The sequence below is a fragment of the Oncorhynchus clarkii genome, chromosome 13 (assembly GCF_045791955.1).
Source record: "Oncorhynchus clarkii lewisi isolate Uvic-CL-2024 chromosome 13, UVic_Ocla_1.0, whole genome shotgun sequence".
In the NCBI taxonomy this organism is placed as follows: domain Eukaryota; kingdom Metazoa; phylum Chordata; class Actinopteri; order Salmoniformes; family Salmonidae; genus Oncorhynchus; species Oncorhynchus clarkii.
The window spans coordinates 63,708,290-63,731,977 of record NC_092159.1 but is presented as its reverse complement, the minus strand read 5'-3'; the positions used below and the strand labels follow the sequence as shown (position 1 = coordinate 63,731,977).

At 42.7% G+C, this 23,688-nt stretch overlaps 1 protein-coding gene, 1 long non-coding RNA gene and 1 other non-coding gene across 3 annotated transcripts in view; 1 reads left to right on the top strand and 2 right to left on the bottom strand.

Annotated features, from left to right (window-relative positions):
- The window catches only part of LOC139365255 (polycomb protein suz12-A-like), a 40,943-nt gene extending 34,253 nt beyond the window's left edge, over positions 1 to 6,690 (bottom strand). Inside the window, exons 1-3 of the mRNA XM_071102762.1 lie at positions 6,049 to 6,690; positions 2,414 to 2,460; positions 1,931 to 1,995 (exon numbers count right to left, since the gene is read on the bottom strand). Of these exons, the coding sequence (XP_070958863.1) occupies positions 1,931 to 1,995; positions 2,414 to 2,460; positions 6,049 to 6,250 (314 nt within the window). The 5' untranslated portion in view covers positions 6,251 to 6,690. The remainder of the gene's footprint in view (positions 1 to 1,930; positions 1,996 to 2,413; positions 2,461 to 6,048) is intronic.
- A 9,631-nt stretch (positions 6,691 to 16,321) lies between these two features.
- On the bottom strand, positions 16,322 to 19,659 carry LOC139365256 (uncharacterized). Its single transcript, XR_011626557.1, has 2 exons — positions 19,488 to 19,659; positions 16,322 to 18,491 (listed from the first exon to the last, which is right to left on the bottom strand). It is a non-coding gene; the product is annotated as an uncharacterized lncRNA (long non-coding RNA).
- Positions 19,660 to 20,055: 396 nt separating this feature from the next.
- trnat-cgu (transfer RNA threonine (anticodon CGU)) lies at positions 20,056 to 20,127 on the top strand. Its single transcript has one exon. It is a non-coding gene; the product is annotated as a tRNA-Thr (tRNA).
- The last annotated feature ends 3,561 nt before the right edge of the window (positions 20,128 to 23,688 follow it).

Genomic DNA, 23,688 nt, shown 5'->3' with positions numbered 1-23,688 from the left:
TCCTTCCTACAGGCACCAGAATGCACTCACGACTCCTTCCTACACGCACCAGAATGCACTCCCGACTCCTTCCCACAGGCACCAGAATGCACTCCCGACTCCTTCCTACAGGCACCAGAATGCACTCCCGACTCCTTCCTACAGGCACCAGAATGCACTCCCGACTCCTTCCTACAGGCACCAGAATGCACTCACGACTCCTTCCTACAGGCACCAGAATGCACTCACGACTCCTTCCCACAGGCACCAGAATGCACTCACGACTCCTTCCTACAGGCACCAGAATGCACTCACGACTCCTTCCCACAGGCACCAGAATGCACTCACGACTCCTTCCCACAGGCACCAGAATGCACTCACGACTCCTTCCTACAGGCACCAGAATTACCATCAGATTCCCTGAATTGCCCTGTGAAAGCTTAACATCGTATTAATATCATATTTTATAACTTAGCTAGGTCATGTTGACCATAGAACCACCTTTCAAATGATGCCCATCTGACCCAGATGGCGATTTACAATAGAGAACTTTTGGGATTGCGTAAACAACAGTAATAGAATGATGGAGGAGATGCAGGGTTGTGTTCCTAACAAAACAACAAGGGTGCTCTGCTCTAGTTCCTCAACGGCACCGAGAGGAAAGATTAAGAAAAGCACCTTGTAGTTGAAGACTTCTTTCAGACATAAAAGTGCATTGAAATGACTTAGAAACTGTGAACACTTTGGAGAGGTGTGTGGACATTTGATTCTAGATATCACTATAATCAAGAAGAACTCAGGGCCCCAAATATCACTATAATCAAACGATATGCAAAACAGCTAATATAACTTAACTTAACACACCCTTTCTCATTTACATAGAGAAAGATATGGCCATTAGCCAACCAGCCTACACGTACATCGTCTCATTTCAGCAGACAATGGTCCTGTGTGGTTCAGTTAGGAAGAGTGCAGCGCTAGCAACAACGTTGATTTTCAATTCCCACAGGGATCACTGGTTTTCAAGAACATCAAATCTGTGATGATGCATCATGGGTAAATTGATCTACAAAATAATAAACAAGTAGTTATATGATGCAAGGTGATTTGTAGATCAGTCAATCTGTAGTCACCTGCAACGTTGAACAAGTCCATAGACATACAGATGTATGTATACATTACATCACTCAGTGAAACAGCAGGGGCAGCCCCATGGCGGTTGGCCCTCTGTTAAGATAACAGCATACTCAACCAACCACACACACACACACACACACACACTCTCCCCTGCAGTAATCCAACAGGGTTTAACCCTACCAACTCTTCAGGTTCCGAGGTCGTCGGGTTCACGGTCATTATGTCTGCTGCTCATGTAGGCTATTTTAAAAAAGACTGGAAACTCATCAAACTCGCTTCATGAGTATGCTGAGAGTGGCTAACATGTCAATGTACATGTGAAAACATTTAACAGATAGAATCAACACCTTCATGCAGGTGTAAGAATACGTCCAAGAGAAATACACAGCGCAGAGGACGAGAGGACGAGAGGACTAAAAACAAAATATAACACTAAAATGGTCAATAGGGAATTGTCACTGTAAATAGGAGTTGGTTTTCAGTTCAACAGCCGTTTAAGAATCTGTGGAATGTCACTCCTGAACTCAGAGCTTCTGTTCTGTACAGTCCGGAGCAGGATACTGGTTATTTGGCCATTGGTCCAGTCATACTGCAAGGAGTTTGGATTGGTCAACCCCTAGGCTATAAAACAGCATCCTGTTCCTTTGTTCGGGGGGAGAAAAGCTGAGAGGGGAGACTGAACATCTGAACATCTACCTCCCAGCATTACATCTTGATTTGTCCTTCTCAAATAAACCTATTTTTCCCTCCCCTTGATTTGATGTGGAGTTTGTGTTATTGAAGAATAACCTAAATGGCTAAGGCAGGTTTTTACCGTGTGCCGTTGGTTCTGGAGTTTCTGTGGGACATGTAGGTGAGGGTTCTGTGCAGAAATATGGGCTGAAAATACAACAACAAAATGACAAGGGAAAAAAAACTATTAGAAATCTGCACTTGCATGTTCTGCACTTTGACAGAAATGTTGCAACTGATTGTCCAATGACCAAACAGATTGTCCAATGACCAAACAGATTGTCCAATGACCAAACAGATTGTCCAATGACCAAACAGATTGTCCAATGACCAAAAGAAGGCCATTCTATCTAGTGGAACTGTGCAGCGCATCAACACTTTCCCCATCTTCAAAACAGACATCATTAACCAGCCATGTTACAGCTGGTTCAAGGTAAGTCTTTATCTGCTCAACAGAACGCTCTTCTAGGAGGTACATGAAATGGTTACCATCTTCATAACAGACACACCATTAGAGGCCACAGACAGTAAAGAATGACAGGTGCTGAGAAGGTTTCCAACGTACCGCTATCAAGTTCCTTGTTCTGAGAAACCTGTAGATCTGGGTCGGTTCTGGAAACACAATAGACTGGTTGAACAGTCACTAAGTTCACAGTAAATTACATTGTTGACAATAACATTATATTGATAACAACAGACTGGTGGAACATCCACTAAGTTCACAGTAAATTACATTGACAATAACATGATATTGATAACAACAGACTGGTGGAACATCCACTAAGTTCACAGTAAATTACATTGACAATAACATTATATTGATAACAACAGACTGGTGGAACATTCACTAAGTTCACAGTAAATTACATTGTTATCAATATAATGTATAATGTTATTGTCAGACTATTTATCCTAGAAGGGTAATTATTGTTGGCTCTGAAACTGACACTGGGTCAACATTTATTAGCTTACAGTAAATTACATAAACAACAATCTTACTTGTACTTACTTGTACTCGTACAGTAGAGTACAGCGCAGTAAAGTATAGTTCAGTAGAGCAGAGTTCAGTACAGTAGAGTATTGTTCAGTTCATTAGAGTTCAGTACAGTAGAGTAGAGTATAGTTCAGTAGAGTATAATGCAGTACAGTAGAGTATTGTTCAGTTCATTAGAGTTCAGTACAGTAGAGTAGAGTATAGTTCAGTAGAGTATAATGCAGTACAATAGAGTATAGTTCAGTAGAGGATAGTTCAGTAGAGTAGAGTGCAGTATTGTATAGTTCCATATAGTATAGTTCAGTACAGTATAGTTCAGTACAGTATACTCAACTAGTGTGCTCTACTGTATACTGTATGGAACTATACCTTTCTTTACTGTACTCTACTGTCCAAACATGTGAATCCAACTGTGGTTTGTGACTACTATGATTCCCCATTGTAGCCAATTTAATTGCAGAAATTCTGTTACCGATTTTTCTGAAATTCTGTTACCGATTTGATGACTGGATTTGGAGTTGTAATCACTTAATAATTCATTAAAAAAATGTATGTCAGTAAAAACACTCTAGCTATGTGGGTTTTTGATAACGGAATTTCAAGGGATGGTTTTCTTAAACTTACAGAAGGCAGAAACACTTACCCAAAACAAAATACACTGCTCAACAAAATAAAGGGAACACTTAAACAACACAATGTAACTCCAAGTCAATCACACTTCTGTGAAATCAAACTGTCCATTTAGGAAGCAACACTGATTGACAATAAATTTCACATGCTGTTGTGCAAACGGAATAGACAACAGGTGGAAATTATAGGCAATTAGCAAGACACCCCCAATAAAGGAGTGGTTCTGCAGGTGGGGACCACAGACCACTTCTCAGTTCCTATGCTTCCTGGCTGATGTTTTGGTCACTTTTGAATGCTGGCGGTGCTTTCACTCTAGTGGTAGCATGAGACGGAGTCTACAACCCACACAAGTGGCTCAGGTAGTGTAGCTCATCAGGATGGCGCATCACTGCGAGCTGTGGCAAGAAGGTATGCTGTGTTTGTCAGCGTAGTGTCCAGAGCATGGAGGCGCTACCAGGAGACAGGCCAGTACATCAGGAGATGTGGAGGAGGCCTTAGGAGGGCAACAACCTAGCAGCAGGACCGCTACCGCCGCCTTTGTGCAAGGAGGAGCAAGAGGAGCACTGCCAGAGCCCTGCAAAATGACCTCCAGCAGGCCACAAATGTGCATGTTTGCTCAAACGGTCAGAAGCAGACTCCATGAGGGTGGTATGAGGGCCCGACGTCCACAGGTGGGGGTTGTGCTTACAGCCCAACACCGTGCAGGACGTTTGGCATTTGCCAGAGAACACCAAGAGTGGCAAATTCGCCACTGGCGCCCTGTGCTCTTCACAGATGAAAGCAGGTTCACACTGAGCACGTGACAGACGTGAGTCTGGAGACGCCGTGGAGAACGTTCTGCTGCCTGCAACATCCTCCAGCATGACCGGTTTGGCGGTGAGTCAGTCATGGTGTGGAGTGGCATTTCTTTGGGGGGCCACACAGCCCTCCATGTGCTCGCCAGAGGTAGCCTGGCTGCCATTAGGTACCGAGATGAGATCCTCAGACCCCTTGTGAGACCATATGCTGGTGCGGTTGGCCCTGGGTTCCTCCTAATGCAAGACAATGCTAGACCTCATGTGGCTGGAGTGTGTCAGCAGTTCCTGCAAGAGGAAGGCATTGATGCTATGGACTGGCCCGCCCGTTCCCCAGACCTGAATCGAATTGAGCACATCTGGGACATCATGTCTCGCTCCATCCACCGACTGTCCAGGAGTTGGCGGATGCTTTAGTCCAGGTCTGGGAGGAGATCCCTCAGGAGACCATCCGCCACCTCATCAGGAGCATGCCCAGGCGTTGTAGGGAGGTCATACAGGCACGTGGAGGCCACACACACTACTGAGCCTCATTTTGACTTGTTTTAAGGACATTACATCAAAGTTGGATCAGCCTGTAGTGTGGTTTTCCACTTTAATTTTGAGTGTCACTCCAAATCCAGACCTCCATGGGTTGATAAATTTGATTTCCATTGATCATTTTTGTTTGATTTTGTTGTCAACACATTCAACGATGTAAAGAAAAAAGTATTTAATAAGAATATTTCATTCATTCAGATCTAGGATGTGTTATTTTAGTGTTCCCTTTATTTTTTTGAGCAGTGTATAAGGGTTGATTTTAGGAGTCTTTACTTCCAACATGGTTGTGTTTTAATGCATTTCTAAAACCTTTTAATACTTTCTGGTAGATGTTTTCTAAGACCCCCTTTTCCATATGTTTGACCAGAAATCAAAGCCTTTGCTTATTCCTAATTTTTAGGATGGGAAATGGTTGAAAAATATATATATATATATATACACACCTATAAATTTTCCACAAATATAGACTTCCCATGTTGGTGATCATGGGTCCCTTTAACGTGAAAGTGACCCTATACATATTTATGTGTGTTGCATTAATAAATCAAATGTATTTATGAAGCCCTTCTTACATCAACTGATGTCACAAAGTGCTCTACAGAAACCCAGCCTAAAACACCAAGCAATGCAGGTGTAGAAGCACGTTAGTTAGTACACAGTTGCTACCATGCTGTGTTGTCATGTGTTGCTGCCATGCTATGTTGTCTTAGGTCTCTCTTTATGGACTGTTGTGTTGTCTCTCGTCGTGATGTGTGTTTGGTCCTATATTTTTATTTTAATCCCAGCCCCCGTCCACGCAGTGGGTCTTTTGCCTTTTGGTAGGCCGTCAATGTAAATAAGAATTTGTTCTTAATTAGTTAAAAGGTTCAATAAAAAAATTAAACAAATATTTAAAAGGCAGCACGTGCTCATTTCTTAAAGTAGTTCTGGCACATGTCATCTCTTCAGAGGAGGAAGTAAGCAAACACGTGGTAAAATAAATTAACTACAGTAGTTAGCTATAAATCTAAAATAGGGTCAGATTTCTTTGTATACTGATGACTGTCAAATCATGTTGTCAGATGCTTTGAACATGACGTCTTTCTGGTGAAATGTGGTTCTAATTTTGTTTTTCGAAAGATGCCTCACAAGGGACACTATATAAACTAGATTAAATAGAGATTGATTGTAAATGACAATCTAGCAATAAAAAGATAGCTAATCATGCAACAACATTATATGACGACAATGACAGCAACTCACTTTCAAATGCCTGCAAGAACAACTCATGATCGGCTTGAACCAGTTCCATTTTCGGCTTCTTGGCTGCGGGCATCACAACTGCAGTTGTCTGGTGGTGGTAGACACGGCCGTTCGCTCTGCCGCCACCGGTACCAACGTATCCCACAGCCGGACCCGATACGTTGTTGCCGCCGTCAGAAGAACCGTGCTTCTGGGGAGACATGGCCCAGGAAATACAAAATGTCCCAGGTATATTCCAAATATGGAAGAAAAAAAAGTCAAGTCCTTTGTCAAAACAAAGAGTAACGTTACCAAAAACGAGCAGGCTGAAGCTAGCCAGGCGGTGTTAGCCAGCAAAGTTAGCTAGCTATCTTCTTGTCAAATTCATGGAATAAACATTAGTCTTGTTGTAGAAATGCATTGTTTGTTGGCTAGAAAAAAGTTCGTCAGAGAAACTATTTCGATTAAATCGCAAGGACGCACGAAATTAGAGAAGTTAGCAAGCACCCGGCACGTTCACCTAGCTATCTGTGTGTAGCTATGTTTCCTACTGAACGTCAGTTAGCTAGTTATGCTAACCCTGAGCTAGCTTGTTAGCTGGACCTGCTGAATCGCTGTAGATATCACAACAAATAAGGTGAGTTGGAAAGATGCCATGAAATAATGCTATGTTGGTTTGGTAAAGCTACAAAACTCTACGCAAATGAACCATTTCCTGAGAGCTTCTACGAAACAGTCAAATTGACCGTTTTTTTTCTCTCCCACATATCAGGCATAAACTCCCTGAACGCAATAATTCAAATGGTGACTTGAAAGCAACCGCCCTCACAGATCCTAGTCGAATCAGAGACGTTGTTTGGAGAAGTGAGAGTTGTGATTGGTGCGAATCATCACGGGTTGGCAGATGACGTTCGGTAGAGAAACGTTTGCCACTCACGCGCAAGTCGTTACTAGTTACCGCAGCCACAAAGTCAGAAGACCCGCCTATCCGACCAATCAGATGAGGGAGTGTGATGACGCATTTTCCGTTTCGCGGGAAACGCCTAATTTTCGAAATGGCGTGTCTGGAGTTCAAGTTTGAGGGCCAATGGTGCTATCAAGACAACTGGGAACTGGAAAAAGTGAGGTCAGTGATCTTCGGGTTGGAAAGTCGGAGCTCAAGAAAAGATGCCAGAGTTCCCGACTTGGACAACCTTTCAAAGCAATTTTTTTTCCAAGTCAGAGATCGTTTTTTTTCTCAACTTCCCAGTTGGCAACATCACTCAAATTTATAACATTGAGTAAGGCCACAAGTTTTGGGGAAAAAAATGGAAAGTTGTCTTTTCTATTTTAGATGGTAGCTAACTTTTGCTACTCTCATCTAAAATGAGCTAGCTAGCTAGCATAAATATTGATGGGAAACCAAGACTTTTCTGAAGCCTTTGGGGCTTTCACCAAATCATGCTGAAAAAAATATTAATTATGCAAATCTTTTAACAATATGCACATTAATGACATCTGCTGGTCAGCAATGAAAAGCAGCATTTGACCTCCGAAAAAAAGAGCAATTTCCAAACGCCTGAAGGTACCACGTTCACCTGTACAAACAATAGTACGTAAGTTTAAACACCATGGGACCACGCAGCCGTCATACCGCTCAGGAAGGAGACGCGTTCTGTCTCCTAGAGATGAACGCACTTTGGTGAGAAAAGTGCAAATCAATCCCAGAACAACAGTAAAGGACCTTGTGAAGATGCTGGAGGAAACCGGAACAAAAGTATCTATCCACAGTAAAATTAGTCCTATATCGACATAACCTGAAAGGCTGCTCCAAAACCGCCATAAAAAAGCCAGACTACGGTTTGCAACTGAAACAAAATGATGAAACAAAAATATAACTGTTAGGCCATCATTATGTTTGGAGGAAAAAGCTTGCAAGTCGAAGAACACCATCCCAACCGTGAAGCGCAGTGGTGGTAGCATCATGTTGTGGCGGTGCTTTGCTGAAGGAGGGACTGGTGCACTTCACAAAATAGATGGCATCATGAGATATAACAAAGCCCTGACCTCAATCCCATAGAAAATTTGTGGGCAGAACTGAAAAAGCGTGTGAAAGCAAGGAGGCCTAAAAACCTGACTCAGTTACACCAGTTCTGTCAGGAGGAATGGGCCAAAATTCACCCAACAAGGCTACCCAAAACCTTTGACCAAAGTGAAACAATTTATAGGCAATGCTACCAAATACTAATTGCGTGTATGTAAACTTCTGACCCAACTGGGAAATGTGATGAAAGAAAAAAAAGCTGTAATAAATCCTTCTCTCTACTATTATTCTGACATTTCACATTCTTAAAATAAAGTGGGTATCCTAACTGACCTCAGACAGGGAATTTTTACTAGGATTAAACGTCAGGAATGGTGAAAAACAGAGTTTAAATGTATTTGGCTAAGGTGTATGTAAACTTCTGACTTCAACTGTAGAGCGTGCAACTCTCTTAATTTTTTTTTTTATAGCCTCCCATTTCAAGTTGTGGGCAAAAAGACATACAGTACCTTTAGAAAGTATTCAGACCCCTTGACTTAGTCCACATTTTTGTTGTGTTACAGCCTGAATTCAAACTGGATAAAAACAATTTCTCACCTATTTACAACACACCCCATAATGAAAAAGTTAAAACATGTTTTTAGAAATTTTTAGCAAATTTTTTGAAAAAGAAATACAGAAATATCTAATTTACTCTAAGTATTCACATCCCAGAGTCAATACATGTTAGAATCACCTTTGGCAGCAATTACAGCTGTGCATCTTTCTGGGTAAGTCTCTAAGAACTTTGCACACCTGGATCGTACAATATTTGCCTATTTATTGTTTTCTAATCTATTCTTTTCAGAAGTCTTGCCATAGATTTTCAAGCAGATTTAAGTCACAACTCGGCCACTCTGGAAAATTCACTGTCTTCTATGGTAAGAAACTCCAGTGTGAATTGGGTGGTGATTATATGGCATTTCGTGTACATGATCCATCAATTTAGACTAGTTTCTGAGTAAGCGTAATCTAATAATTATAAAATCTTTGAGTCTGGACACGTTCTATTGTTACTATGTAAATAACCATGTATTTCTGTATCCTGTGACAAATACACTTTAAATTCATATAGTGTGTGTTTATCAGAGACAGTAATGTGAAGAACAACATTACATTTTAGTAATTTAAGCAGACACTCTTATCCAGAGCGACTTCATACATTTTTCATACTGGTCTCCTGTGGGAATCGAACCCACAACTCTGGTGTTGTAAGCACCACTAACTGAGCCACACGGGACCACACCAAAGTCAGACTACGATAAAGGTCAAGGACTAGATAGTGTATTTTTTACTTGGAGTTTTTCCTTATTGTAGGCTACTACTTTCACAACTTTTAGTCTTGAAATCTTTGGTTGTTAACTACATTTCTAACTCTGTTTAGCACATGACCTCACGTGTGAATCCTTAAAGAGACGGGTGGGGCTAAGGCTTAAGAGGGTGTGAACAATGCTGAATGGGTGTGGTCTAAGGCTTAAGAGGGTGTGAACAATGCTGAATGGGTGTGGTCTAAGGCTTAAGAGCGTGTGAACAATGCTGAATGGGTGTGGTCTAAGGCTTAAGAGGGTGTGAACAATGCTGAATGGGTGTGGTCTAAGGCTTAAGAGGGTGTGAACAATGCTGAATGGGTGTGGTCTAAGGCTTAAGAGGGTGTGAACAATGCTGAATGGGTGTGGTCTAAGGCTTAAGAGCGTGTGAACAATGCTGAATGGGTGTGGTCTAAGGCTTAAGAGGGTGTGAACAATGCTAAATGGGTGTGGTCTAAAGCTTAAGAGGGTGTGAGCAATGCTGAATGGGTGTGGTCTAAGGCTTAAGAGCATGTGAGCAATGCTGAATGGGTGTGGTCTAAGGCTTAAGAGGGTGTGAGCAATGCTGAATGGGTGTGGTCTAAGGCTTAAGAGGGTGTGAACAATGCTGAATGGGTGTGGTCTAAGGCTTAAGAGCATGTGAACAATGCTGAATGGGTGTGGTCTAAGGCTTAAGAGCATGTGAGCAATGCTGAATGGGTGTGGTCTAAGGCTTAAGAGGGTGTGAACAATGCTGAATGGGTGTGGTCTAAGGCTTAAGAGCATGTGAACAATGCTGAATGGGTGTGGTCTAAGGCTTAAGAGCGTGTGAACAATGCTGAATGGGTGTAGACAAAGAAGGGCTCTTCAGTAGGTCTACCAAAACATTCAAGGGCCATTTTCTCAAAAAGTGGGGTTACAAGTTTATCAACTTTCAAAACATAATTACTTTCCCATTGTTCCTCAACTGCAGTGTAGCTCTACTTTTATCTAGTGTTTAAAAACAACATTTGAAATGTTGCTACGTAAGACCGAATCGGGGCGGTCGGTCACATTTTTACTCCTGAACTTAATTAGGCTTGCCATAAAAAGGTAGAATACTTATTGACTCAAAACATTTCAGATTTTAATTTTTAATACATTTCTAAAAACATCATTCCACTTTGACATTATGGGGTTTTGTGTGTAGGCCAGTGACCAAAAAAACATCTAAATTCAGGCTGTGACACAAGACAACTAGGACAAAGTCAAGGGGTGTAAATACTTTCTGAAGGCTCTGTATGAATGACACCAGAGGAAGGACTAGCCAAAGAGAAGTACTGGCCACCCCCCTCTTGCTTGCTGTTAGGCTGGGTTTCTGTACAGCACTTTGAGATATCAGCTGATGTACGAAGGGCTATATAAATACATTTGATTTGATAAGTACAGTGCCTTGCGAAAGTATTCGGCCCCCTTGAACTTTGCGACCTTTTGCCACATTTCAGGCTTCAAACATAAAGATATAAAACTGTATTTTTTTGTGAAGAATCAACAACAAGTGGGACACAATCATGAAGTGGAACGACATTTATTGGATATTTCAAACTTTTTTAACAAATCAAAAACTGAAAAATTGGGCGTGCAAAATTATTCAGCCCCCTTAAGTTAATACTTTGTAGCGCCACCTTTTGCTGCGATTACAGCTGTAAGTCGCTTGGGGTATGTCTCTATCAGTTTTGCACATTGAGAGACTGACATTTTTTCCCATTCCTCCTTGCAAAACAGCTCGAGCTCAGTGAGGTTGGATGGAGAGCATTTGTGAACAGCAGTTTTCAGTTCTTTCCACAGATTCTCGATTGGATTCAGGTCTGAACTTTGACTTGGCCATTCTAACACCTGGATATGTTTATTTTTGAACCATTCCATTGTAGATTTTGCTTTATGTTTTGGATCATTGTCTTGTTGGAAGACAAATCTCCGTCCCAGTCTCAGGTCTTTTGCAGACTCCATCCATCAGGTTTTCTTCCAGAATGGTCCTGTATTTGGCTCCATCCATCTTCCCATCAATTTTAACCATCTTCCCTGTCCCTGCTGAAGAAAAGCAGGCCCAAACCATGATGCTGCCACCACCATGTTTGACAGTGGGGATGGTGTGTTCAGCTGTGTTGCTTTTACGCCAAACATAACGTTTTGCATTGTTGCCAAAAAGTTCAATTTTGGTTTCATCTGACCAGAGCACCTTCTTCCACATGTTTGGTGTGTCTCCCAGGTGGCTTGTGGCAAACTTTAAACAACACTTTTTATGGATATCTTTAAGAAATGGCTTTCTTCTTGCCACTCTTCCATAAAGGCCAGATTTGTGCAATATACGACTGATTGTTGTCCTATGGACAGCTCAGCTGTAGATCTCTGCAGTTCATCCAGAGTGATCATGGGCCTCTTGGCTGCATCTCTGATCAGTCTTCTCCTTGTATGAGCTGAAAGTTTAGAGGGACGGCCAGGTCTTGGTAGATTTGCAGTGGTCTGATACTCCTTCCATTTCAATATTATCGCTTGCACAGTGCTCCTTGGGATGTTTAAAGCTTGGGAAATCTTTTTGTATCCAAATCCGGCTTTAAACTTCTTCACAACAGTATCTCGGACCTGCCTGGTGTGTGCCTTGTTCTTCATGATGCTCTCTGCGCTTTTAACGGACCTCTGAGACTATCACAGTGCAGGTGCATTTATACGGAGACTTGATTACACACAGGTGGATTGTATTTATCATCATTAGTCATTTAGGTCAACATTGGATCATTCAGAGATCCTCACTGAACTTCTGGAGAGAGTTTGCTGCACTGAAAGTAAAGGGGCTGAATAATTTTGCACGCCCAATTTTTCAGTTTTTGATTTGTTAAAAAAGTTTGAAATATCCAATAAATGTCGTTCCATTTCATGATTGTGTCCCACTTGTTGTTGATTCTTCACAAAAAAATACAGTTTTATATCTTTATGTTTGAAGCCTGAAATGTGGCAAAAGGTCGCAAAGTTCAAGGGGGCCGAATACTTTCGCAATGCACTGTATGCTGCTGAAAGAGACAAGAAGGAAGTAAGTTTATAGACGGATCACTGTCCTTTACACCATACACTTCATATAACATTTAATTAGAATAATGTTGAAGTACTAACAGTGGAATGTTCCTCAATAAGATGGAAGAAGATGGGTCACTAAAGATTCGATGACACTTATTGCAAGAGTATGTAATGATTATTTGAATGAAAATGTTTTGACCATATTCCATAGCTTGAAGACCATGCCTTTGGAAACTGGTACAAAATACCAAAAAGATGGATTTAAATAAAGTAACAGGGTAGACATTTTCATCTTAAATCAGACAATTTCCAAAATTGAAATGTGTGTGAACATTTCTGTGAAACTGTAAACGTTTTACTCGCGGATTTTGAAAATAAAGATCTAAAATTAAAGATATATCAATTTGTTGGTCTTACGTGCCATTTTAAAAACGATGCAGCTTAAGGCAAACATCCTGAGCTTGAATAAGACATCTGATTACCACTTTGCATTTAGAACGGTTGGTTTAATGATGGATCACTGGATAAAAGAAATACAGGTCTCTTTTCTGCCCCTGCGAGCCGGTCGGCAAACAAGTCATCACACTCCCTCACCTGATTGGTCGTTTCCCACGAAGCGTAAGCCAGCATTCACGTCATCACACTCCCACATCTGATTGGTCGAGTAGGCGGGCCTTCTTACCTTGTGGCTGTGGTAACTAGTGACGCACACACGCGCTACTTCTTTTTCTTTATATGTATTGGGGCAGACTACACTCAAAAAGTGTATTGCCGCCACCTACTGTACGGGATGAAAACAAAACGAGCACAAAAATAGAAACATTGTCGGTGTTGAGGGGGCAAAAATTATCCAAAACATCTTAGTTCTTCTGTTAAAACCAAACTGCCAAATCCAAGCTCAGGCTCAGGAGCCTGGGAGTGTGGCACATCTTCCATTGATTTATTTGATACTTTGTGCTGTACAATTAATAACAGTTGTAATAAATGCTATAAAACCCACCTTTTGAACACACTGTTGTCTTGCTTGACCCGCGGGCTGTGTTGCATCTGCGTATCATACCTTCAACACTGGCACTTGCTTCCTCAACTCTTTTGGTTGCATCCCCATAGGAGATCTGATGGACCGTCCTGACCTTCGTCCGGTTCAACTTCCTTCAGCCTGTTACAGGGCACTTCAACAACTCTGGATCATGATCTCCACCACAATCACAGCCCTGACCTTCGCCCGTCCTCACCAATTAAAGCTGCCACCAACCTCCTGTGGTCCATTCTACTTTTGACCAGGGCCCAACCTCCTGTGGTCCATGCTACTTTTGACTAGGGCCCGTCCTCCCCAATTAAAGCTGCCACCAACCTCCCGTGGTCTATGCTACTTTTGACCAGGGCCCGTCCTCCCCAATGAAAGGTGCCACCAACCTCCTGTGGTAGGGAGGTGTTCTTTGTAAAAAAATAAATAAGAACCAATAGACTCTTTTCCCTTTCTCCATTCATTGTTCTGGTCAGGTGACAGGAAACTAACCCCACCTGCTCTTCTCTTCTCTTCTAGGTATCTGACCTCAACTTCCATCGACATCCCGGAGATGACACCCTGAACCGAGTTCAGAACACCACACTTTGGACGTCACGATTCTTGTGATTCCCACTTCACTCTTTCTCTCTGTTCCTGTGATTCCCACTGCATTCTTTCTCTCTGTTCCTGTGATTCCCACTGCACTCTTTCTCTCTGTTCCTGTGATTCCCACTGCACTCTTTCTCTCTGTTCCTGTGATTCCCACTGCACTCTTTCTCTCTGTTCCTGTGATTCCCACTGCACTCTTTCTCTCTGTTCCTGTGATTCCCACTGCACTCTTTCTCTCTGTTCCTGTGATTCCCACTGCACTCTCTCTCTGTTCCTGTGATTCCCACTGCACTCTTTCTCTCTGTTCCTGTGATTCCCACTTCACTCTGTTCCTGTGATTCCCACTGCATTCTTTCTCTCTGTTCCTGTGATTCCCACTGCATTCTTTCTCTCTGTTCCTGTGATTCCCACTGCATTCTTTCTCTCTGTTCCTGTGATTCCCACTGCATTCTTTCTCTCTGTTCCCGTGAATCAAATCAAATCAGATTTATTTATATAGCCATTCGTACATCAGCTGATATCTCAAGATGCTGTACAGAAACCCAGCCTAAAACTCCAAACAGCAAGCAATGCAAACAGCAAGCAATGCAACTCCAACCTTGTTCCTGGAGAACTACTGTCCTGTAGGTTTTAACTACAACCTTGTTCCTGGAGAACTACTGTCCTGTAGGTTGTAACTCCAACCCTGTTCCTGGAGAACTACTGTCCTGTAGGTTGTAACTCCAACCCTGTTCCTGGAGAACTATGGTCCTGTAGGTTTTAACTCCAACCTTGTTCCTGGAGAACTACTGTCCTGTAGGTTTTAACTACAACCCTGTTCATGGAGAGCTACCCTCCTGTAGGTTTTAACTCCAACCCTGTTCATGGAGAGCTACCCTCCTGTAGGTTTTAACTCCAACCCTGTTCATGGAGAGCTACCCTCCTGTAGGTTTTCACTCCAACCCCAGTTACAACAAACCTGATTCAGTTTATCAACCAGCTAATTATTAGAATCAGGTGTGCTACATTAGGGTTGGAGTTACAACCTACAGGCCAGTAGTTCTCCAGGAACAGGGTTGGAGTTACAACCTACAGGCCAGTAGTTCTCCAGGAACAGGGTTGGAGTTACAACCTACAGGCCAGTAGTTCTCCAGGAACAAGGTTGTAGTTAAAACCTACAGGACAGTAGTTCTCCAGGAACAAGGTTGGAGTTAAAACCTACAGGACAGTAGTTCTCCAGGAACAAGGTTGGAGTTACAACCTACAGGACAGTAGTTCTCCAGGAACAGGGTTGGAGTTACAACCTACAGGACAGTAGTTCTCCAGGAACAAGGTTGGAGTTACAACCTACAGGCCAGTAGTTCTCCAGGAACAGGGTTGGAGTTACAACCTACAGGCCAGTAGTTCTCCAGGAACAAGGTTGTAGTTAAAACCTACAGGACAGTAGTTCTCCAGGAACAAGGTTGGAGTTAAAACCTACAGGACAGTAGTTCTCCAGGAACAAGGTTGGAGTTACAACCTACAGGACAGTAGTTCTCCAGGAACAGGGTTGGAGTTACAACCTACAGGACAGTAGTTCTCCAGGAACAAGGTTGTAGTTAAAACCTACAGGACAGTAGTTCTCCAGGAACAAGGTTGGAGTTAAAACCTACAGGACCATAGTTCTCCAGGAACAGGGTTGGAGTTACAACCTACAGGACAGTAGTTCTCCAGGAACAGGGTTGGAGTTACAACCTACAGGACAGTAGTTCTCCAGGAACAAGGTTGTAGTTAAAACCTACAGGACAGTAGTTCTCCAGGAACAAGGTTGGAGTTACAACCTACAGGACAGTAGTTCTCCAGGAACAAGGTTGGAGTTACAACCTACAGGACAGTAGTTCTCCAGGAACAAGGTTGGAGTTACAACCTACAGGACAGTAGTTCTCCAGGAACCGGGTTGGAGTAGTTCTCCAGGAACAGGGTTGGAGTTACAACCTACAGGCCAGTAGTTCTCCAGGAACAGGGTTGGAGTTACAACCTACAGGACCATAGTTCTCCAGGAACAGGGTTGGAGTTACAACCTACAGGACAGTAGTTCTCCAGGAACAGGGTTGGAGTTACAACCTACAGGACAGTAGTTCTCCAGGAACAGGGTTGGTGTGAAAACCTACAGGTCAGTATCTCAGTGACGTCATGACAACCAGCTGTGACCACTGGCATGGCACCCAACTTTCAAAGGAATTACAAATCATAGTTTGTACATGATTACAATAGTTTGTAAACGAATACTTCACATACATTAAGGAGGAAAGAAGAGTGCAGAGTTAATCACATTATTTATTAACCTGACATGAATACCGTTTGCTCACATAGAAACCAACAACCAGGTAGTGATTCAGCAAAATACGCACAGTAGCACTTCAGTCGACAACAATGGCCGACAGACATGATAATAGTGAACCAGGTAGACAGGGAACAGATCCAACAATGATAAAAGCGTGATTTTAAAAAGGAGATGTTATGACCTACAAATACAGAGAAAACCGTTAAAAGGTGTCATCGTCATGGAAACGTGTAACAATGTTTAACCTCGACAGTAACTTTAAAAAAAAAAATGTGTTTATCTCTCTCTTACATGGAAGATTTCAGACAGTTGAAGTCTAGTCCTGGGCTAATAATAATAATAATAATAATAATAATAACTTAAACGGAGATTCTCCATTGACCAGGCTTTTTATTCTAAGGACTAGGCTTAAACGGTCTGAAATCGTCCATGTAAGAGAAAGATAAACACCTTTTTAAGAAAAGTGGTTTATAATGTTTAGTCCCAACAGTGTCATCATTATGTTGGCTTATTCTACAGTGACATGGACAGAAGCCATGTTTCACAAATCCCTTTCGGCAATATAACAGGACCAAAATGAATCAATCACATTCAATGGATGATGGCCTGAGTTAGCCTGGTCCTAGATCTGTTTGTATGGTCTTGCCCACGCCTACGGTCCTTATGGTCATTGTTGGCAAGACAGCACAAACAGATCAGGGACCAGGCTAGACGTCAGTATCCACACTGTAGCAAAATACAGTGTTTTCTGATCACAGCCAGTCATGATAGACTGGTCCCAGATCTGTTGGTGCTATCATGTCAATTCCATGTTTGGCATGGCAAGGAGTTGACACAATAGCACAAACAGATCTGGGGACCAGGCTACAGACAACACGGCACTCGAGCTCTCAGATTGAAGAACCCCTCTCCAGCTTCCCTCAGCTCCCAGACTTCCTCTCAATCCCGTTCCAAGTAACAGCAGAGTAATGAACGAGACATGGAGGGATGACTCTATTCCAACAAGCTCTGATAGAGCCTTTGCACTGTGCTACTTTCCACCAGGAAGCTTCCACAAGCAACTCCTCGTAGTCTCTTGAGCTCGTCTTCCAATAGTAGCGCTTTGATGAAACAGAATCCTATACCTACCCGGTTGTCATACCTATCCAGACCGTTCATTTGAGGGTCAGGGCCGAGGGGAAGGACTAGGGAGGGGTTGAGGACTGTCTGTTGAGCTCCAGTAGTAATGTGATGATCCAGCGTTACACTGCTTATACCTATCAAGACCCTTCAGATCTGCCAACACCCAAGGGTTAGTGCCAAGGTCCTTATCTTATGCTAGGTGGCGTCACTCCTACACGATGCCCCGCGCCTAAACTGACAGTCATCGCATGATATGACATAAGACAATGGGGGAGTGTTAGGGAGTGATTTGGGACTGGCTGTTAGTCTGGTGAGTAGCCGATGCTATCCGTAATGCAGTCCTTAGGTCTGGAGTATCTAGGACCGTCTCATCTCCGCTAGAGTAGGGTGAAGTTGCCCCTAGATGCTGATCTTGGGTCAGTTTAGTATTTTCCCCCACTACTGGTTACAGATAGGATTGAGGGAGGGGGAAATGATCCAAGATCTGTACCTAGGGGGAAACTCCTGCCCCCGGTGCCATCTCACTGACTGAATACAACCATGGCTTCAGTGTTTTCTCCACAGTATGTAGGTCATGAGGAGGACGAGGCCTGCGGACAGAGCTGCTATGACACACTGGTGGATGGTGAGGACGCTCTCCAGGTTGCCGATGCGTTCCTCCATGGCACTGGTGTGGAAGTAGTCATAGACCCCGGCCCCGATGCTCCACACGGCCCACACAGCATCCACGATCAGGGGCATGGTAGGTCGTCAGAGGGGCGGATGCTGGGGAGGGGACCCAGGGATGTCACAGGGGTGGGACTTCAGGGTTTAACCTACACCTGGGACATGGAGGCGTGGAAGATCAACGATGGCTTGGGACAGGGCTGGCGTGTCAGTTCAGGGTCTCTCCAGCCTCTCCCTGGTTCCTCCTGCAGTAGTGCTGATTTATAGGCTTGGGACAGGGCTGGGGTGTCAGTTCAGGGTCTCTCCAGCCTCTCCCGGGTTCCTCCTGCAGTAGTGCTGATTTCAAGGCTTCCTCACCTGCAAAGGAACGGTTGGGAATGTAGTTTTACCAGGTTATATATAAATGCAATATTATGAATATAGAATGGAATATGAAATTCAGCTACGGTAAGTAACATAGGTAGGCTACTCTGTTGTATCTAAATGAGAACTCGCATGGTCAAAAAAGTGAAACACGCACACGTATGATCTTATAGAACACATTTCACTGCCCTGATTCAGGGAACCTGAATAATACTGTGTGTTCCACGGAACACATGTGGAACTTAGCTTCGTTTCAAAGCTCAGGCTAACAACATTGTAACGTTATTGTAGCTAGCTAACAACATTGTAACGTTATTGTAGCTAGCTAACAACATTGTAACGTTATTGTAGCTAGCTAACAACATTGTAATGGTATTGTAGCTAGCTAACAACATTGTAACGTTATTGTAGCTAGCTAACAACATTGTACTGGTATTGTAGCTAGCTAACAACATGGTAATGGTATTGTAGCTAGCTAACAACATTGTAATGGTATTGTAGCTAGCTAACAACATGGTAATGGTATTGTAGCTAGCTAACAACATTGTAATGTTATTGTAGCTAGCTAACAACATTGTAATGGTATTGTAGCTAGCTAACAACATTGTAATGGTATTGTAGCTAGCTAACAACATGGTAATGGTATTGTAGCTAGCTAACAACATTGTAACGTTATTGTAGCTAGCTAACAACATGGTAATGGTATTGTAGCTAGCTAACAACATGGTAATGGTATTGTAGCTAGCTAACAACATTGTAATGGTATTGTAGCTAGCTAACAACATTGCAACTTGTTACAGTGCGTTGCACATATCAGACAGATAATAGTATTAGGACCATATGTATTCGAACAAAATTCCATGAATTTGCAACCTTCGGTGACCACTTTTGACAATGACACCGGTACAGAACTGGATGTACTGTATTGATCTCATATGGTTAGCTAGCCAGCTACATCTTTGCTGAGCTAGGAACATGCCTAGGACTTACCAAAATGACCCACGCGCACAGTTTAAAATGAGCCACGCTTGCAATCTGCATCCAAGTTATCTATCTAGCTATAAATCACATCATCGTCAACATATAACGTTTGATGGTCGAGATACCAAACACGGCTAGCAACATGATCCTTAGCTTAGTCACATGGAACATCCGGGTGCAGTGCTACATTCAGGAACACGTGGACAGGGCGTGTCCTAAAATAGCGTCATTTACAATCGATCACTGCTGATAATAAACACAATACGTATCGGGCATCATCATCATCATCATCATCCTATTTTGCTTTCTAGCGGCTAAAGTCACATTTTGAAAACGACCCGTGTAGCTAACTTCCAGTAGCTAGCTACCAACGTCAGTTTTAGCTAAGCTTAGCTAAGTGGTCAACTGGAAGATGACACGGTCTTGGTTTGAAGATGTATGTTTGAGATTGCTCGTCATAAAAACGTGCTACTATCAATAAATATATTTGTATCATCCATAACATTTTCCAAACGGATTCAGTCAATTGGCAGGAAAAAGGTTTGAAAACTCATATTTTTCCTTCGCACTACTACCAGGCGCGGTGGCCAAGTGGTAAGGCGTCGGTCTCGTAAACCGAAGATCGCGGGCTCGATCCCCGTCCGTGCCTCGGAAACGAAGTCCACGGTGGACACATTTTTAAAACGGGACAGTTCCATCGTGATACTTCATGGTGATATTTGATACATATTTCAAACTCAATATTAAGTTAATGCGTTGATAAAACGTTTAAATCTCAGCCATGTACAATGTAAAAGTTATATGCTAAGACTTCTCATACATAAATGGTGTTCATCAAGACAAAAAATTGTAGACATCAAGGTAAAAACAAGTTTAGAGCTAAAACAAATCTAGGAGAAATCAAAGTTAAACAGTTTAACAGCTAAAAATCTTAAACTTTTGTTTCAGACGTTTATTTGGCACGCCCCTCCTAATGACCACCAGTCGGCGCTCCAACTACAATAGTGTGTATCGACCAGTTAAGTAGCCCACTGAGATTTTATATACAGATCAGATGAGAGATCAGCCATCATAGAATGACACATGGATGAGAAAAAAAACTAAAACTAGACTAAGACTGAGTTCTTGTCTATCTTTGTAAATATACATGTTTGTAAATATAGATCTTGTTTTCAATCCAATGCCGTAACAATATAGCCTGATAATATAGGCCTACATATGTTAGGCAAATCAACGTTATAACTTTATATTTTACTCAAACTTGATAAATCCTTATGGTATACGAACACCTCGTTTTTCTGATTATTGTTTGGGAAGAGGAAGGTACAATAGTAATTTACTCCCCACACTTTTACATGCGAGAGTGCAGAGCCAAACCTTTCCATTTGGTGGCAATGGTTACTGCACGATCTCAACTGTCTCCAGGACTGTTATTCTGGATTTGCGCACGCATGGAGCTCGACATACCTACTGCCTAGTCACCACCACCTAGAATTCCATTTTAGGGAGGGCCTGAAAAGGAGGCTCGCGCTATGCGGCCCACACAGCACAGCCAGAGCCACTGGGTTTGGGCTACTGTCTAGGTTCTGTACCGGACGATCGGTCAGTACACACGCAGAGAGAGGGAGAGAGATCAGGTGGGTTTATTTTTCCCCGGGCAACGTTACCGGTCTGGGACACACCGTAGCCTACTGCTTTTTTGTTCAGGAATAACTTTAGGAGAATATTCAACTGTCTTTGGAGAGATGGGTCTATGTTCCATGCCGATAGAGGCCATTCTGAAATCTGTTTCGTGTCTGACTGGACAATTAAACCTGCTTTTTGGAAGACAGCATATACATTTTTCCTAAAGGATTTTACTCATAACATGAAAGTTGTTTGGGGATTGCGAAAGGGAACCCTGGTCGTGGGCTGTAGAACTCAACAAGTTTCCCCTCGTGTTCCAACTGTGCGCTTTGGACAGTGTGCCCAACCTGTGCAAGGATGACGCGCACGTGGTGTGGGCGACTGTAGCTATGATCGATAGGTTTACATGATGGGTACATCTGTGAGGACGCTTTTTTTTTACTGTAGTTAACTCTTTCCCTTACCCTAAATACTTTTGAGCTACAAAGAGACCAGGCCAATTTCTCTCTCAACTGAACGCTGAAGTATGAGAGCAAGACGGTTCACTTGAGGACAACAAGGTAATTTCAGAGGATAGATTAGCATAATGCAGATTGATCATTGTCTTTGCTTCACAACAATAGTTTTATGTTCAAAGCAACTTGACAGTTTTTTTTACCCATTTGGAATGAATAAATACAATCTTAGTAGTACATTAAAGTAGACAAATACATTGTCTTGGGGCTCCCGAATGGCGAAGCGCTTCTAAACCACTGCATCTCTGTGCTAGAGATGTCACTACAGACTCTGGTTTGATTCCTGGCTGTGATTGGGAGGCCCATATGAGTGGCACACAATTGTGTCATTGGGGTAGGCCTTCATTGTAAATAAAATTTGATTTTAACTGACTTGCCAAGTTAAATTTAGGTAAAATATTAAAAAATAAGGGAGGACCCAGGCCCTCTTCATATAATTAATTAAAATGCCTTTATTTGTATGGCATATTCAATGGAAACAAAGATTAAAAACTTTGTTTAACCTTAGTTTTTAATCAGAGTTTTTAATCTTTGCATTGAATATGCTATACAAATAAAGGCATTTTAATTGACTATATGAAGAGTGACAAAATGTATCCCTTTTACCAAAGAGCACCTTCTGTCTACCAAAACCTACTATTGTTTACCTTAGCTTCCCTTCCTTCTCTTTTCAACATTATCTATATTGTTTAATTCAGTAAATAGATCATTAGTGTGTTTCACAACTAGCCATGTTTTAGCCAATGTTCCATTGGTCCTGGTGTGTTAGAGGGTGGGTCTTTGTTGGTCCATTGGTCCTGGTGTGTTAGAGGGTGAGTCTTTGTTGTTCCATTGGTCCTGGTGTGTTAGAGGGTGGGTCTTTGTTGTTCCATTGATCCTGGTGTGTTAGAGGGTGGGTCTTTGTTGTTCCATTGGTCCTGGTGTGTTAGAGGGTGGGTCTTTGTTGTTCCATTGGTCCTGGTGTGTTAGAGGGTGGGTCTTTGTTGTTCCATTGGTCCTGGTGTGTTAGAGGGTGGGTCTTTGTTGTTCCATTGGTCCTGGTGTGTTAGAGGGTGGGTCTTTGTTGTTCCATTGGTCCTGGTGTGTTAGAGGGTGGGTCTTTGTTGTTCCATTGGTCCTGGTGTGTTAGAGGGTGGGTCTTTGTTGTTCCATTGGTCCTGGTGTGTTAGAGGGTGGGTCTTTGTTTGCAAGGTGAGTAGTGTTCTCTCCTCTCAACTGGCCTACAAAGTCCCAGTTTCTGGCCCACAAGATCACCCAGTTCATCTGAACCTGTGTAGCCACAATGTGACATCCCTGGAGTAGTTTAGGGGTCAAGTGCCTTGCTCGAGGGTACAACGGCAGGAGATGGTGTGGTAGGATACCTAGAATCCCACCAAATGTTTTTCCTGTCTGACATGGGATTCAGACCAGAATCCCTGTGTGTGAGCGAGCACGTAGGAGTGTGTGTGTGTGTGTGTGTGTGACTGTGTGTGTGTGTGTGACTGTGTGTGTGTGTATGACTGTGTGTGTCTGTGTATGACTGTGTGTGTGTGTGTGTATGACTGTGTGTGTGTGTATGACTGTGTGTGTGTGTGACTGTGTGTGTGTATGACTGTGTGTGTGTATGACTGTGTGTGTGTGTGTGTGTGTGTGTGTATGACTGTGTGTGTGTGTGTGTGTGACTGTGTGTGTGTGTGTGTGTGTGACTGTGTGTGTGTGTGTGCACCAGCGTCGTGTTTCTGCTCCAGGCCCTGAATGTTTAGCTGAAAACGTCAGTGACTATATCTGTGTGTGATCCTCACCAACAGCTTCATAGTTCTCACACCTAGTCTAGAAATGCTTGATTAGTTTGTAACAAAACCCTCCACACACACACACACGTTCCCGTACGCAGGGTGCTAAACCCCTCCGGATGTTTTCTCACTGACATGAATCATGTTTTAAAATAGATCACCACAGGCAGGCTGAGGGAATGTGTGATTTATGACGAACTATGTTATCTCCACTATGAGCATGTCGCTCATACAGTCGGCATATACTGAGGATATGACTAAGTTGTTGATTTGATGACATATTGTACGTCCCAAATC